We start from the raw sequence: 13,422 nt of genomic DNA, 5'->3' as shown, positions 1-13,422 counted from the left end.
ACTTTTTGTTCTTTTGCTCTTTTTATCAAAAATATAGTATGCAGTTATTGATACCGTTTTTCAGGGCAAAGGACACAACGGATTTTAAAGTTGCATACAAAATTATTTTCCAGTTTAAAGATGATGATATAACATATCGAGTGTGCACCTCCCTGAAAATGGCCATCCGCTCACGTTTTTCTATGAATTGATGCTTGCTGGATTAGGCTGTACAATATGTATTTTTGGACTTTGTACTGCTTGTATTTACATTTTGTACTATGCACACCTGCACTTTCATTTAATGCTGCTAACTGTAACCTTTCTGAGATTTAAGGATTTGCCCGTCTTTAGCTGCTCTTCCGTGAAATATTTGCTCTTTGCACACTGTGACTTTAACATCGTCGATGATATCAAGTTATGGATAATTTAGTAATATTTTAACTGATTAGTTTTAGTGATGAGTTTTTTTTTTTTTTTTAAATATTTTAATGATGATGGACTGTGTATGTGATTATGAGTATTGTTTGTACTTTTATGGATAATGCATATCCGAATAAAGATAATGATGATGATTAATTATCAAGAACACACCTCTGATCCACTCCCTCCTTTTCTACGACTGAGCTAACGTTCAGAAAAAAGTACAACACAGAAGCAAATCTATCTGAGAATGAGGCTCCCTATCCTTCCCTGAGTTTTCAAAATACCTGCCCCACTTACAGAAAGTCCCTGAATACACTCTTGCTCAAACGAGTATCCTGCTATTAACTTCACACCAGAACATCCCTCCACAAATAGGGCTTAGTCTCTATCTGCTGGAGTATAAAACGACTGTCTGACTGCCATTGGGTGTAACCCCGTGGACAAATTACAATACCACTATTGTTTGTCAACCATCGGTTCCAACCTCCAATAATCAAGATCTCAAAGCCTGGCAGAAAACCTTGTTCAAGACATGCTACTACCAAGCTTTAAAAAAACAACTGTTGGGATACAAGTTGGTGACCAACAAATCAAATAAATATTAATAACATACATATAAGCCAACTCTCTAAAACATTGATGGGGTACAATTACTCAGTAACATGCAGATGCGGACATATGCATTCACAGTTTGTAGGAAATGCGAGATATAAATATGATTTTTACAGCCCCGACAAGTTTCACAGGTCCATGCAAGCTATGCTGTTCTAGTCAGGGTTTATTTCTTTGAATTCTGGGACTCAAAGAAACAAATCCTGACCTGGAGCAGCACATAGTGTATGGACCTGGGAAACTTGGCAGCTATGCTATTAGTCCGTAGCTGACAGCACTGTATACCTTCATATGTAAAATTTCACACAACCGATATTTTGGACCTATTATTTCAGATTTTCTATAAATCTGAATCCCATAATTTCGGATACCAAAATAGCTCAACAGAACTTGATGCGTTTTGCACACATGCTGGCATTTCTCAAACGTTTGCTGTGCAGCTGCCATCTTCTTTGCTCATTTATATACACATCATGAAAATACATTTGTGTCACTATTTCATAGAGTGGCATGTCAATTATAATAGGACAATTTTGAAAAAAATTTCTCCTGTTGCACTCGCTTTTTATATTGTAGTTCTCTTTACTTTTTTGCTTGGAAGTAGAATGTGAAAAGAGAGTGCAACTAATGGTGTAGGGATAATAGTCAAGGACAGGGGATATGGCCTAGCGGCTTGAGCTGCAGTTTTGAAACCTGGGTACCCAAGTTCGAATCCTGGCCTCAGGGTTAGACCTAACAAGGTATCTGGGCAAATTATCCAATCTGTCTGTGCCTAAAGGTGTGTAAACTGTGTTTGTGTAATCCCCACTTGATTTACACGATCTATGACCATCTCTCAAGCTTTTATGTAATGTACAGCGTTCTCTTGCTGCAGAGCTAGAATTGTGCTATATAAATACACATGCATACACACATTATTAAAATAGTTATAGAATGTATACAAATTATTACAATTCCGAATAAATGTAGGCAAAATAAATGTATAGGCAATGACCAGGTCAACAAGAAGGTAATACGGAACTGGTGGTTCCAAATAAATGTATTCCCAAATTATAGGAGTTGAGGTTGTAACATCAATCACCAGTAGAACCACTAACACGCAAGCACAATGTAATGAGCTGTCACTAATTGTTCTTATCACCTTGGGTCCAAGAAGCCCCGGCTGATCTGCAATGACCGTTTCCAGTTCTTTAACTGCCGTTCTCAGGAAGGCCCTTCTGTCTCGGTGAAAGTGTCCACTGTGAAGAGAAGACAATTGCTCAGTTATGTTTTATTGAAACTAGTGCTGACTAGGTTTATTGTGGGCTAATACACTCTCTGCGTGGAGGCCCAACAAGTACTAAGAAAAAAAAAACATTTGGTACCTAACCTATACGACCCCACCAATCCATCCCCTCCTTTTATTAAAGGCTAAGCCGGGTGGGGGGTGGGCTAGCAATAATTCTACGTATGGCCAGCACACACTAAGGTTATCAGTTCCCACAGTTAAGCTTATATGACAGTCATATTTCAACCACAGGTTGTTAAGAAAAAGGGGCGTCTGGTGTATTTGTGAACAATTGTTTTACAAAAAACAAAAACTAGGTTGTCTGAGATAGCAGGCTTTTTTTAAAAAAGCATTGAGACTATTGCTCGAGTTTCATATTTACTTTGACAAGGTATATTTTCAATTTGTAGCCGAGAAAATGATCTTATTTTTGAACGAAACAGATGTTAGGTGAAAGCTGAAAATAACTTTGGGGTGACATCCTGCACATCACATTGTCCATACTGGACAGCTGCTTTAATGTGTGGTTTTAAGCATAAATTAACCCTCTTTTTTCTTAAACAAAACTATTGTTGCAAAGTCATTGCTATGTAAAGAACACTATACTTAACTGAATATTTTGGATAAACAATCACCCAACCTACAATAATTGCATTCTGCGCCATAAAAGTTATCAATATGTTCTTATCTTGAATGCATGTAAAACCTGCTTGTACAGCGCTTGTTCTATTAAAGACAAAGAAATAAAGATGTTTTCCAAACTCTATCATGAAAAATAAGATTTTTTTAACTAATCTCACTTTGCTGCAAAGATAGTAAACGATGCAGAGGTGGCTACTCTTAAAAATAGAACTCTGATTTATGTGAGGCGACCATTAAAATATACTTTTCCAGGAATGGATTTTGACATGAGATGTGTGTTGCTCACCAGATATTTTACACTCTCCAGGAACTGAGATTAAATCATCAAATTCATTTTACCAAGTGAACAGCTACTAGCAAGCTCAAGCTTGTTTATCTCAAATAGGAGGACTCATAGCTTAGTGCCAATTAGTTTTATGCAACCACAGTTTCCATATCAGCTTCCTTTTCTTACAGTTCAAACCTTTATTTGTCAACTAATATCTGAAAAATGCATGCTTCTTCTAATTTGACTGTAGGAAATTGCCCTTTTTGCATGGTCACCCCCCACACACACTGTTTGCCTCACCTGCTGATGGTTATAACTCTGCACTGGATCCTGCTAACCAGGTCTCAGTGCCAGTGCTCGCTCCCTAAAACTGATATAGGTGAATTGGTAACCCCAATTGGTAAGGACTTTAACCCCCTTATAAATCCTAGGTAAATGGTACCAGCAGTACCCAGGGCATAGAAGTTAAAAAGGTCACCAGGGTTTGCAGCATTGTTTGTGCCACCCAGAGTGACCCAACAAAATAGATGACAGCAGTCCTGCAATTGCAGACTGCATGAGCAATGCAAACTGTTCGCACTCGAATTTGCCCTCACCATGTGTGACAAGGTCACAGCACTATTTTTAATATATGCCAGTCATCCCTAAGGTAGACCTCCTCGGCTGAGGAGGCAGGATGCATTATATTAAATGTATGGACCTATAAGTGCAAACTATAAGTTAGGATAACATGGGCTGGCACCAGAGCACTCCTGAGGTTGCCAGCTCCATTATGGTAACCCTGCATATTGTCAAGTTTGGTATCAAACAGCTTGCCTCATCACTCCTGACATGATGTGCATGTAAGAGTGGATGTGGCATGCACCCAGGTGGCTACCTTAGAGATTTCCATCTGGTCGCCACAGCCTTTCTTGTGCCTTGACAGACAGCTCACAGCTGCTGCTGTCAAGACAGGATTCTGATTCCCTGCCAAGAGGTGTGAATTTTCCCAGGAGTCAAAAACAAAGGCCTGGCCAGGAAAGAGGTGACACCTCCCACGCTGACAGGATGGCTAGTGAAGTGGTACATCAAGGCAATGAGCTTCAAAACGTATTCCGTCTCTGATATGCAACCAGGCCGCCTCCCAAAGAAGGGGACAGTCATTCCCCTGCCCCAAGCACATTTGCACGCAGGCAGACATGAAAATTATGTAGTTAGGACATATAGCTACCTGGTCTGTACATCCAAAGAAGGTTTCTGCAATTTTTAACAGAGGCAGAATAGAGGGTTCGGGGCAACAATATATAGCACACCCCCTGGATGTGATCACCTCAGGGATGGATCAGCTGTTGGCGCTGATAGTCCATTGGCTAATTGCACCCACACCCCTAACACCCCTAAATCTAGAATTTAAGCGGGTTCTACTGGTACCAGAACCTCTGTTCTGATTTGAACTGCAACAGAGAACAAAGAAGAGACCCGAGTCTGCAACTACAGGACCTGCACAAAACGAAGGCGCGAGGCTCTGCACCTGTGGCAACAACCCTGTATCAGAAAGACTCCGACTCATCCTTGACCAAAGACCAGTTCCCCTAGACAAAGGAACTCTTTTGAGAGCCAAAGGCAACTCCAGACTCCCTTGGACTGATTGCACTAGTTCCCTGCAGTCCGCAGGTAAAAGCACGCTCCCGCAACCAAAGAATCGCTGGCCATATTGCCCTCCGAGGGACCAAAAGTTCCAGTGTCTTGTTGGAAACGTAGTCCTGACCTCCAGCAATTTCTAGGTGTCTACTGTTATCCCTTGGATCTCTGGACATCAGAACAACTTCTCACTGGTTTTACCGCTGCCAAGGCTTGCTGTTGGCCAGTCCAGCAACCGCTACTTCCACTCAATGCTGCAACATGAGTGAACTCTGCAGCACCTTCAACCCACCACCTCAGTGGCACAGTTGTTAACTTTTTGCATCCATTTCCTCACCAGCACCGTCTAAGCGGTAAAACCTGCTCCCTCCACGGCTCCTGCTTCAGCACCAGGGACAGCCAGAGCAACTCTATACCTGGCCCTACCGGCCAGGTAAAATTCAACCGACTGTTGTTGCACGTTCCTGAGACCCACATCACTTTACCCCCAATGGGTTCCGCGCGACTCGACCTGTAAGAGACTGATTGTCACTAGTGCTTTTTACCATTGACGGCAATGTTAAAGATCTGCAGTTTAGAATCGCATGATTTATTTTTCCTTCCAAAATCCATACCTCTGGTTATACTCATCCAACAGTGTTTCTTCTGAAATCTAAATTTATATAAAAATCTGCTTTATTTTTATAAATTGGTGTCGGATTTCTTTCAAGTTGTATCAATACTTATCGTCCATGTTGGTACTCTGAAATGCTTAACTCGTTCCTCTAGTAAAGCCTGACTGCTCTGTGTCTCACTATCAGGACTGAGGTAGGAATTTATTAGGATGAATCCAAAGAACCTATTTTGGGGCATTGTGAGAGTTTTACATAGGGAAACCTAACCAGCATCACTGTAGAATACCCCACTTTCCTACAGTAACATGCCACACAACCACTGGTCTAGAATCTTATATAGCCATGACACCAGCTATAACATGTACCTTAGTGGCTGAGGTACCATTTCCGCCACACTGCCAGAGGATAATCTATCATATTTATAGAGTTCTACCATATCTGTAGTGGTATTTTCCCTGATGTTGTCTTGTTGCTGGCAACAAGATTACCTAAAGGTGAGAACACCATCTTTTAGTTCACTCACTGTGTATCAACCACAGAGTTTACTTTGTCGATCAATTTATTTATTTATACCTGATGAGGAGACAATCAATTGAAAAGATCAGAATAAAGAAATGAAAGTCAATTTGTGACTGTCAAAGGGTCAACTTGTAACTAGTTCCATCCAGCACGAAGGTGGTAAAGAAGTTGGAACCGCCTTAGTTCCTTTTTAAAGTTGAGGTAATACGTGATTGCTCTGATGTGGGGTGCAACACAGTTCCACCACGTGGCTCACTGCCACTGAAGACTTCTTTTAGAAGTTTCTTTTTAGTGCATGATAGGATTTCAAGTAAAAGTGTGTCATTGCCCCTCAACTGTCATTAACCTTTTGCAAGTTTCTTGGCCAGATAATTTGGAGGCCTGTGTAAATGGATTTATGTCTGATGAAAGGCAATTTGTATCTGCTTCTTACTTTAATTGGGAGCCAGCTTAGAGTGATAAGGTTTGGAGAGATATGGTTGATTTTCCTCAAACCTATTACCAGATGCTCTGCTGAGTGTAGGGATGCTTTGAGCGTAGCTAGGTAAAACTCTGAGATTTAAGTGAGGGAGGAGTTCCCATAATCAAGCCTCTTGTTAAGACCATGGACTAGTTTGAAGTCTTCATCTTGGATGATTGCTTTGAAGTCTTGTATTAGTGATAGGTGGTTGTGTCTGTCTTTGGTCGTTTTGTTGATGTGTGTTTGCAGATTAAGGATTTTGTCAGATGCCAACTGATTTGGTGCATTTGGAATGATTTGCAGTTCAGCACCATTTTTGACTTGATCCTAGATTAAATTGATATAAAATAGGAAGAAGGGGGATTAGCAAGAGCTTAATTCTATGAGGGTTATGCTTAAGATGTGGAAAGGCATCCAAACTTGAGGAACGCCTTGGTGAACACTGAATTTGTTTGGGAGATTTTTTGCCATTTTAACTCTATCCATGATTGTGTAGCTACAAAGAGAACCATTTTAGATGCAAGTTAAAATCTTGGCTCTTTACAAAATGTTTTATAGTCTAACTTGCCTTTACCTTTGCAGCTATACTCAGCAGCAGGAATCCAGTGATGACAAGGACCATGCTAGTTACCCCCATTCTTAGGAGTTGACAAATGGATTGTGATTAACAATGTTGAAAGCTGCTGGGGGTGGAATAGAATGAGGCGGCAGAGTCTCCTTTGTCGAGCATGGCATTGCATCATCAGTTACTTATAGAACAGCCACTTCTGTCCTCCAGCCTGCTTTCGAGACTGATTGAAGGCCATCCAGTAGGCTATTTTCCTCAAGGAAAGGCTTTATTTGGGTTTATGCAAGGCTTTGAATATTTTTTTGCCAGGAGCATAAGACTGGAGAGTCAAGACCAAGTGGTAATTATTCAGGTTTTTGATATACTGATATACCTTTTTTTTTAAGAGAGATATTTAGCATATGTTTTGACAGTCCAGTATTTACTCTGTGACAGAGATGTGTTGATAATTTGTGTCCAGAAGTGTGCAACAGTCCAACTAGTCTTGAGGATTGGTGATGGGCTAAGGTAAAGAAAGTGGAAGGAGACTTTAGTCTTGGAGATTGTGTAAAGTATCTCTGTGGATGACACTAGCAAGAGAGAGGACATTGAGGTCTCAGATGTTTAGTTGTGTTAGATTGGTAATGAGTTGTCTGGGTACTAATAAGGGGATATCTGATGTTCCTCAGTTTTCCATCAAAATCTAGGAGAACCTTTCACTTATGTGTTGGGTTGTTCAGAGTTTCAATAGTAGAAGCATTTTGTACTACTTGGAAAATCTTCTCAAAAGTTTTTTATTGTGGCCCAGCTATGCTCTGACAAAAAGGATGATTCAGAATCAAAAATATGTTTCTCGTATTTACTGTTTTAGCTGAGATAGGTTAGATGTTGATGGGTTTTGCCTCTATATGTGTCTGATCTCCTTTCTTCATTCAGACTTTTAGCAAACTACTTTGTGGATATTTTGGGCCTGAGCCTGTTTTCTTGTTTACTTTTTAGGCAGCAGCTATATTTATGATCTCTGTAATAGTGTCTTAGTATTTGGTAACATGATCATTGGTGTTTTGTTTTAAAAGAATAGAGTGTAAGGCTAAAGGCACTTTTGTTGATAGGGAATTTGACTCTGCATTATTTAGGTCCCTTACCCAATCTTTTGGCCTACAAATGTGGCCCACTGAAACTATTGTAGATGACAGTGAAGAGAAATGAGTAAGGACTTAATATGCTCTGTAAGTATGAGGTTCTGAACAGTGCCTTTAGAGTGCGTAAAAATATTTAAAAACGGTATTTGTAAAGCGCAAACTAATCGCCAGTATGGGTCTCAAGGCACTGGGGGCCATCGGAGAGATTAAGTGAGCTATTGCCCAGAGTCACATGATGCCGAGCTGACCTGTCTCTGGCGCTGGAGATCGAACCGTGAGCTCCATGCTCCAGAGCAGCCACCCTGGCCGCTGCGCCACAGAGAGTTGTGTTCCTGCACAGTGCTTGGAGTTTCCCCGTTGTAAATTAAAGTCTCCAAAGATGATGTGGACGCCTTTGTAGGTTATAGGTTCTGTGAGAAGCTCAGTGAAGTGATCTGCAACTGCTTTGTTGTTGCCAGGGCAATGGTAGATTATTTGCATTTTGGTAGGGGAGAGTTCTACAGCTTTTATTTCACCTTAGAGGCATTAGAAAGTTGAGAATTGTTCTTTGTTCAGCTTCTTACAAATTATATTCTTTGTGGATAATTGCTACCACTCTAACAATTTTCCCAATCTTACTGAATGATTGAATATTCAGAGGGCAGGATAAGATCAAGCGTTGGTTGGGAGGAATCTCTCTATCATTATTCTATAACTATTAGTGGAGCTAGGTGGTTAGCTAATGTCAGGTCATTATTCTATAGGTGGTGTGCTATGTGCTGCATGTCATTGCACGATGAGCGGGTGCATTTGGTCGTAGTCATAACAGATAATCTGATTTTGATCATGTTGCCTTAATTGTCCCCTTTCTTGCGATAGATGGGTCCTCCTTCCTTGAACTCTAAATGATAGGAATGGTAAATGAGTCTATTGAGTGTCTAGATTAATGTGATAGACATGTAAAAGTGCTATGGTTTCATTCCCAAATGACTCGGGGGATCTCTTGGAGACTGAGTCTTTGTTGTTTTGTGGTGTAATCAGAATTGGCCTATTGATGAACTGACATTACATTAACAGAGTTCTTGATAGAATGCACAGTATCACATGTATGCCTAATGGCGATGAAGAGGGCATTAATTCATTCATTTCTTCTATCAGAAAGTTTGGGGGGTCGTTTCAACCTCTGTGCAAAAAATGGATGCAAAAATACCTTGCCCGAATCAACATTTTCAGTAAGTTGTCAATGATCACCGGATGTTGACGTATATAGCTAAAATAAAACCGAGCTTGCAAACATTTGCTGTATCTTTTTGAGCCTATTATTACCACGTTTCTGGACCTAGGTTACTGAAACATCAGCACTGCACTCCCAGCGCAACAGCAGCAACAGTTCAACTTACACTCGCAAAGGTATTTTGTGTTGAAAGTTGACAATTGCTCAGCACCCCTGTTAATGTTTGCAAAGGGCATGTGTCTGGCAAAAGCCAGGCACAAAATACTGAGGTTTCTAAGGTTTCGGTGCAAATCCAAGTACAATGAATTAGCGTGATATGGCTTTGCCAAAAAAAACATGTGAGCAATGGTTCAAGAAGTATAACATCTGATGTACCAACAATCAACATCTGCTTTACCGTAAAGCACACATCTTACTTATTTGACACCTGTGCTTTTGCCTCCACCTAGGAAGGTGTACTGAACGCTGTACCTCCAGTACAAACCCTAAGCTAGACACTGCTGACTAACCTTTGTGACTTCCCACCTTTCGGGTTGTGTTTGGGTACCAGGACCACTTGCCTGGCCCAAGGACTAATGGGGGGTTAAATCACCCACAACTGTAGCATCTTGGAAACCTCAGCTTTGAAGCCAGTGTTTCCCTGGTCAGACAACCTGTAGATTTTACTTTTGACAGGTAGACTGTCACCTGTGTCTATGTCATGGACACACCACTGGGTCTGAACTGGTGAGTTAGCATGGATCATCCTATGGGGCTGCCTAGGTCTCCCACGTAGGTGACTTCTCCGTTCTTTTCCAGTATCAGGTAAGACCAAGTCCCCTTTTCCTGGAAAGCCCGAGGAGCCACAGGCTCCAATACCCACACCTTCTATCCTGGGTGGTACTCAACCATGAAAGACTTCCCATCATACCACTACTTCAGAAGCACCTGGGTGCCTCCAGAAAGACATTTGCCTTTTTCATGTACTCTGCCATGTGAGACCACAGACCTTGTACATAGTGCACTACATCTTGCTTGGAACTTTGAAGGGTTGCTCCCAACCCTCTATAACCAAGCTCAAGGGATCTCTCACAGGGTGCCCAAAGGAAAGTTCAAAGTGACTGAATCCTACTCCCTTTTGTGGAATTTCCGTGTAGACAAATATTACGCATGGAGGGAGAACATCCCATCTCATCCTGACCTCATCAGACAACCCCATGATTACGCCTTTCATGGTTTTTTTGAATCTCTAAACTAAACCATTTGTCTGGAGGTGAAAGTGGGTGGTGAAGCTGTAAGTAACACCACATTCATTACACATAGCCTTCAGGTATACGGACATTAAATTAGTACCACCATCAGAGATTACCTCCTTAGAGAACCGTACTCTAGTAAACATTTCAAGGAGGGCTCTAGCCGCTGCCGGGGCAGTGACTGTCCTCAGGGGATTGGCATCTGGATATCTGAGGCATGGTCTGCTATCATCAAGATAAGTCTGTTTCCAGAGGCATTTGGAGGATGCAGGGACCAACAATGTCAATCCCTACCTTACCCAAAAGGGGTCCCAATTCCAGGTAGTGGAATTAAGGAAGCCCTTGGTTGTCACCCTGCCTTTCCACTGGCTTCACAAGTAACACAGGAGCGACAGAACTCCTTGACTTTCTCTGACACCTGGGTTCAATAGAAATGGCTGACTAACCAGTTCCAGGTTTTAGTCTGCCCCAGATGTCTAGCCAGGGGAATGTCATGGGCTAGGTTCAGAAGGAATGCTCTGTATTGTTGGGAAATCCCCAGTCTCCTGTATGCCCCCGGTTTGGGATCACTTGCCTCACTAGACAGCAATTCCTTTTTGTGAGCAGACTCTGTGGGTACCACTGACATCTCCCTTTTCTTGACTGGCAGTATGCTGGCAAGGGCCTTCAAGAGTATGACAGTATGACAGATCCCCTGGTCCTCCATAGAGGGTCCTGCTTACAGCTCTGCAACATCTTGCAGGTACCATAGGGCAGCACTCTCCCCTTTAGGATTTAAATCCTCCCCTCCTGAGGGTTAGACTCCCTCTGGGTCTTGGGGTCTTCTGGGGTTGGGTTCCCAGCCTTCTTGCTGCTTCTTTTGCTCTTGGGGGTCTTGGCCATTATTCCAGGCTCCAGAATCCCCTGAAGTGCAGTTTGGACTCACACTCCTCATTCAGAGAGACCAAGCATTTCTCCGTGGGTGCTCCTTTCAACGTCTGCCCAAGTCATTTCCCAATAAACACTCTGGTGGAATGGCAGGGGGCTCAGCTACCTTCTTCAGACCAGTTATCCCTCCCCGCTCAGATTTCACCATAGTCATACGGTGAAAATGTGCTTTGTTGTCAGCAATGACAGCTTAATGTAACAGATCTGGGATTATCTGCTCCGGGAAAACCCTTCTATCCGCCACAGTGGTCATACTGGCACCTGGATACCTCAGAGCCTCTACATGGGCCAGTTGATTTTTGGCCGCAGAATATAGTTCTCCACACTGGGACGTAAGGCTGCTAAGGCTTCAACATTCACTCCTCCCAAAGACACTAAGTTGACCTCTGTGTATCCCTTAGGTATCCCTGGGCCAACTTCCATCCCACTCCCTACGCTGGCAATCCCCTTGGACTGCCCACCATCAGGGGACTTCTTAGTGTAAACGGAGTCTCTTCGATTGTGCCCTGGCTGCTGAAAGTCATAGCACACCTTGGCCTTCGAAGGGTCATAGTTCTTTCCTTGATACCCCCTTCCTTTGGACTTGAATGTGCCTCGGGCACCCTCCCTTGGCCAGACTTCTGGATGGATCCCTTTAGAGAACTCCTTTTTTAACCTTTGTTTCCCTCCTTCTTCTGTTGGAGGCCTGACCCGATTCCCTAGGATTACTCCTGAGACTTTCTGGATACTCTGTTACAGACCCAGTCATGAGCTATACTACCCCTCTGGGGCTGGACAGCTTCGAGTCCACTAGATACTAGTGCAATATCTCTGAGGAACAATTAGCTCAAATGTGCTCTTTAACAATAAGAGTGTATAGCCTATCATAGGTAGAAACTTAATTTCCCTTTAGCCATCCTTCTAATGCCTGTACTCAAATGTCGACAAAGTCCACCCAGGACTGAGGTGTATTTTTGTAGGCCTCACAGACGTTATTCTTGTATTCCTTTGGAGTGAGACCAAGCTTTGCTATCAGGGCCTCCTTCATGTTGTGGCAGGGCTCTGCTACTTCCTTTTTTAAATGTTAACAGCCTGTCCCACCCTACTACTGGGATTAGGTCCCACAACAATGATCCCCAGTGCTGTGGCCCTACCTTTTTCATCTTAAGGGTGCTCTCATAAGAGGCACACCGTTTGTCTGTGTCATCCCCAACAGGTAAACAACCTTTACAACGCAACTTTTACAACGCACTACCATTACAATGAAACTTTTACAACGCAAGTGGATTTACAACACATGCCATTACAACGCAAGTCTTTACATCGACTTGCGCTAGATGGCGTGCTAACATTACAAATAGTGTAGTTTACTATCCCAACACCTTCCCTACTGTTAAGTGGACTGGAGTTGGAATAGTAAATTACACATTTCTAATGTTAGCACGCCATCTAGCGCAAGTCGATGTAAAGACTTGCGTTGTAATGGCATGGCGTAGTAACATCACAGTCGTTGTAACGACCGCGATGTAACTGCACGCGTTGTAATGACTCGCGTTGTTACGTCATACATCCTCCCCAACACAAATAATGGCACAATATCTTGGGCTGTTTAGGGTCTTTTGAACCTTTGGTAAACATTTCTTCTCTTTTGATTCCATAATTACTGCTAGGATCCAGACACAGGCTGATCTTTATTTCTTCCAAAGCTAACTGTTTCTCAACCAAGGCTAAATTATTTTCTTCTAGGGCTATGAACACCAATTGGGCGTCCAGTTCTGTTTGTCGGAGAGGGCCATCTCTGAGGCACAAGTGGTGGTGGAACTTGCTCTACTTCCAGCCCTGGAAGGCACTTCTGTGTTTGTGTGCTGAAAGAGGTCATCTTCATCTTCTTCCTCTGCACTCTCTGAGGTAACCTCCTCTTCTAGGGGGCTTTGGACTTTTCGAGCCTTGTTTGGCTTTCTCATAATCTACTTTT

General features: G+C 42.5%; 1 protein-coding gene across 1 annotated transcript in view; it reads right to left on the bottom strand.

Moving 5' to 3' along the window:
• NCKAP1L (NCK associated protein 1 like) overlaps positions 1 to 13,422 on the bottom strand; it is a 1,693,457-nt gene that overhangs the window by 1,335,128 nt on the left and 344,907 nt on the right. The window contains exon 11 of the mRNA XM_085654768.1: positions 2,159 to 2,255. Coding sequence (XP_085510894.1) covers positions 2,159 to 2,255 — 97 coding nt within the window. The remainder of the gene's footprint in view (positions 1 to 2,158; positions 2,256 to 13,422) is intronic.

The sequence above is a fragment of the Triturus cristatus genome, chromosome 4_1 (genome assembly GCF_964204655.1).
Source record: "Triturus cristatus chromosome 4_1, aTriCri1.1, whole genome shotgun sequence".
Lineage (NCBI taxonomy): Eukaryota > Metazoa > Chordata > Amphibia > Caudata > Salamandridae > Triturus > Triturus cristatus.
The sequence above is the reverse complement of the archived record's forward strand: the minus strand, read 5'-3'. Positions and strand labels throughout refer to the sequence as shown.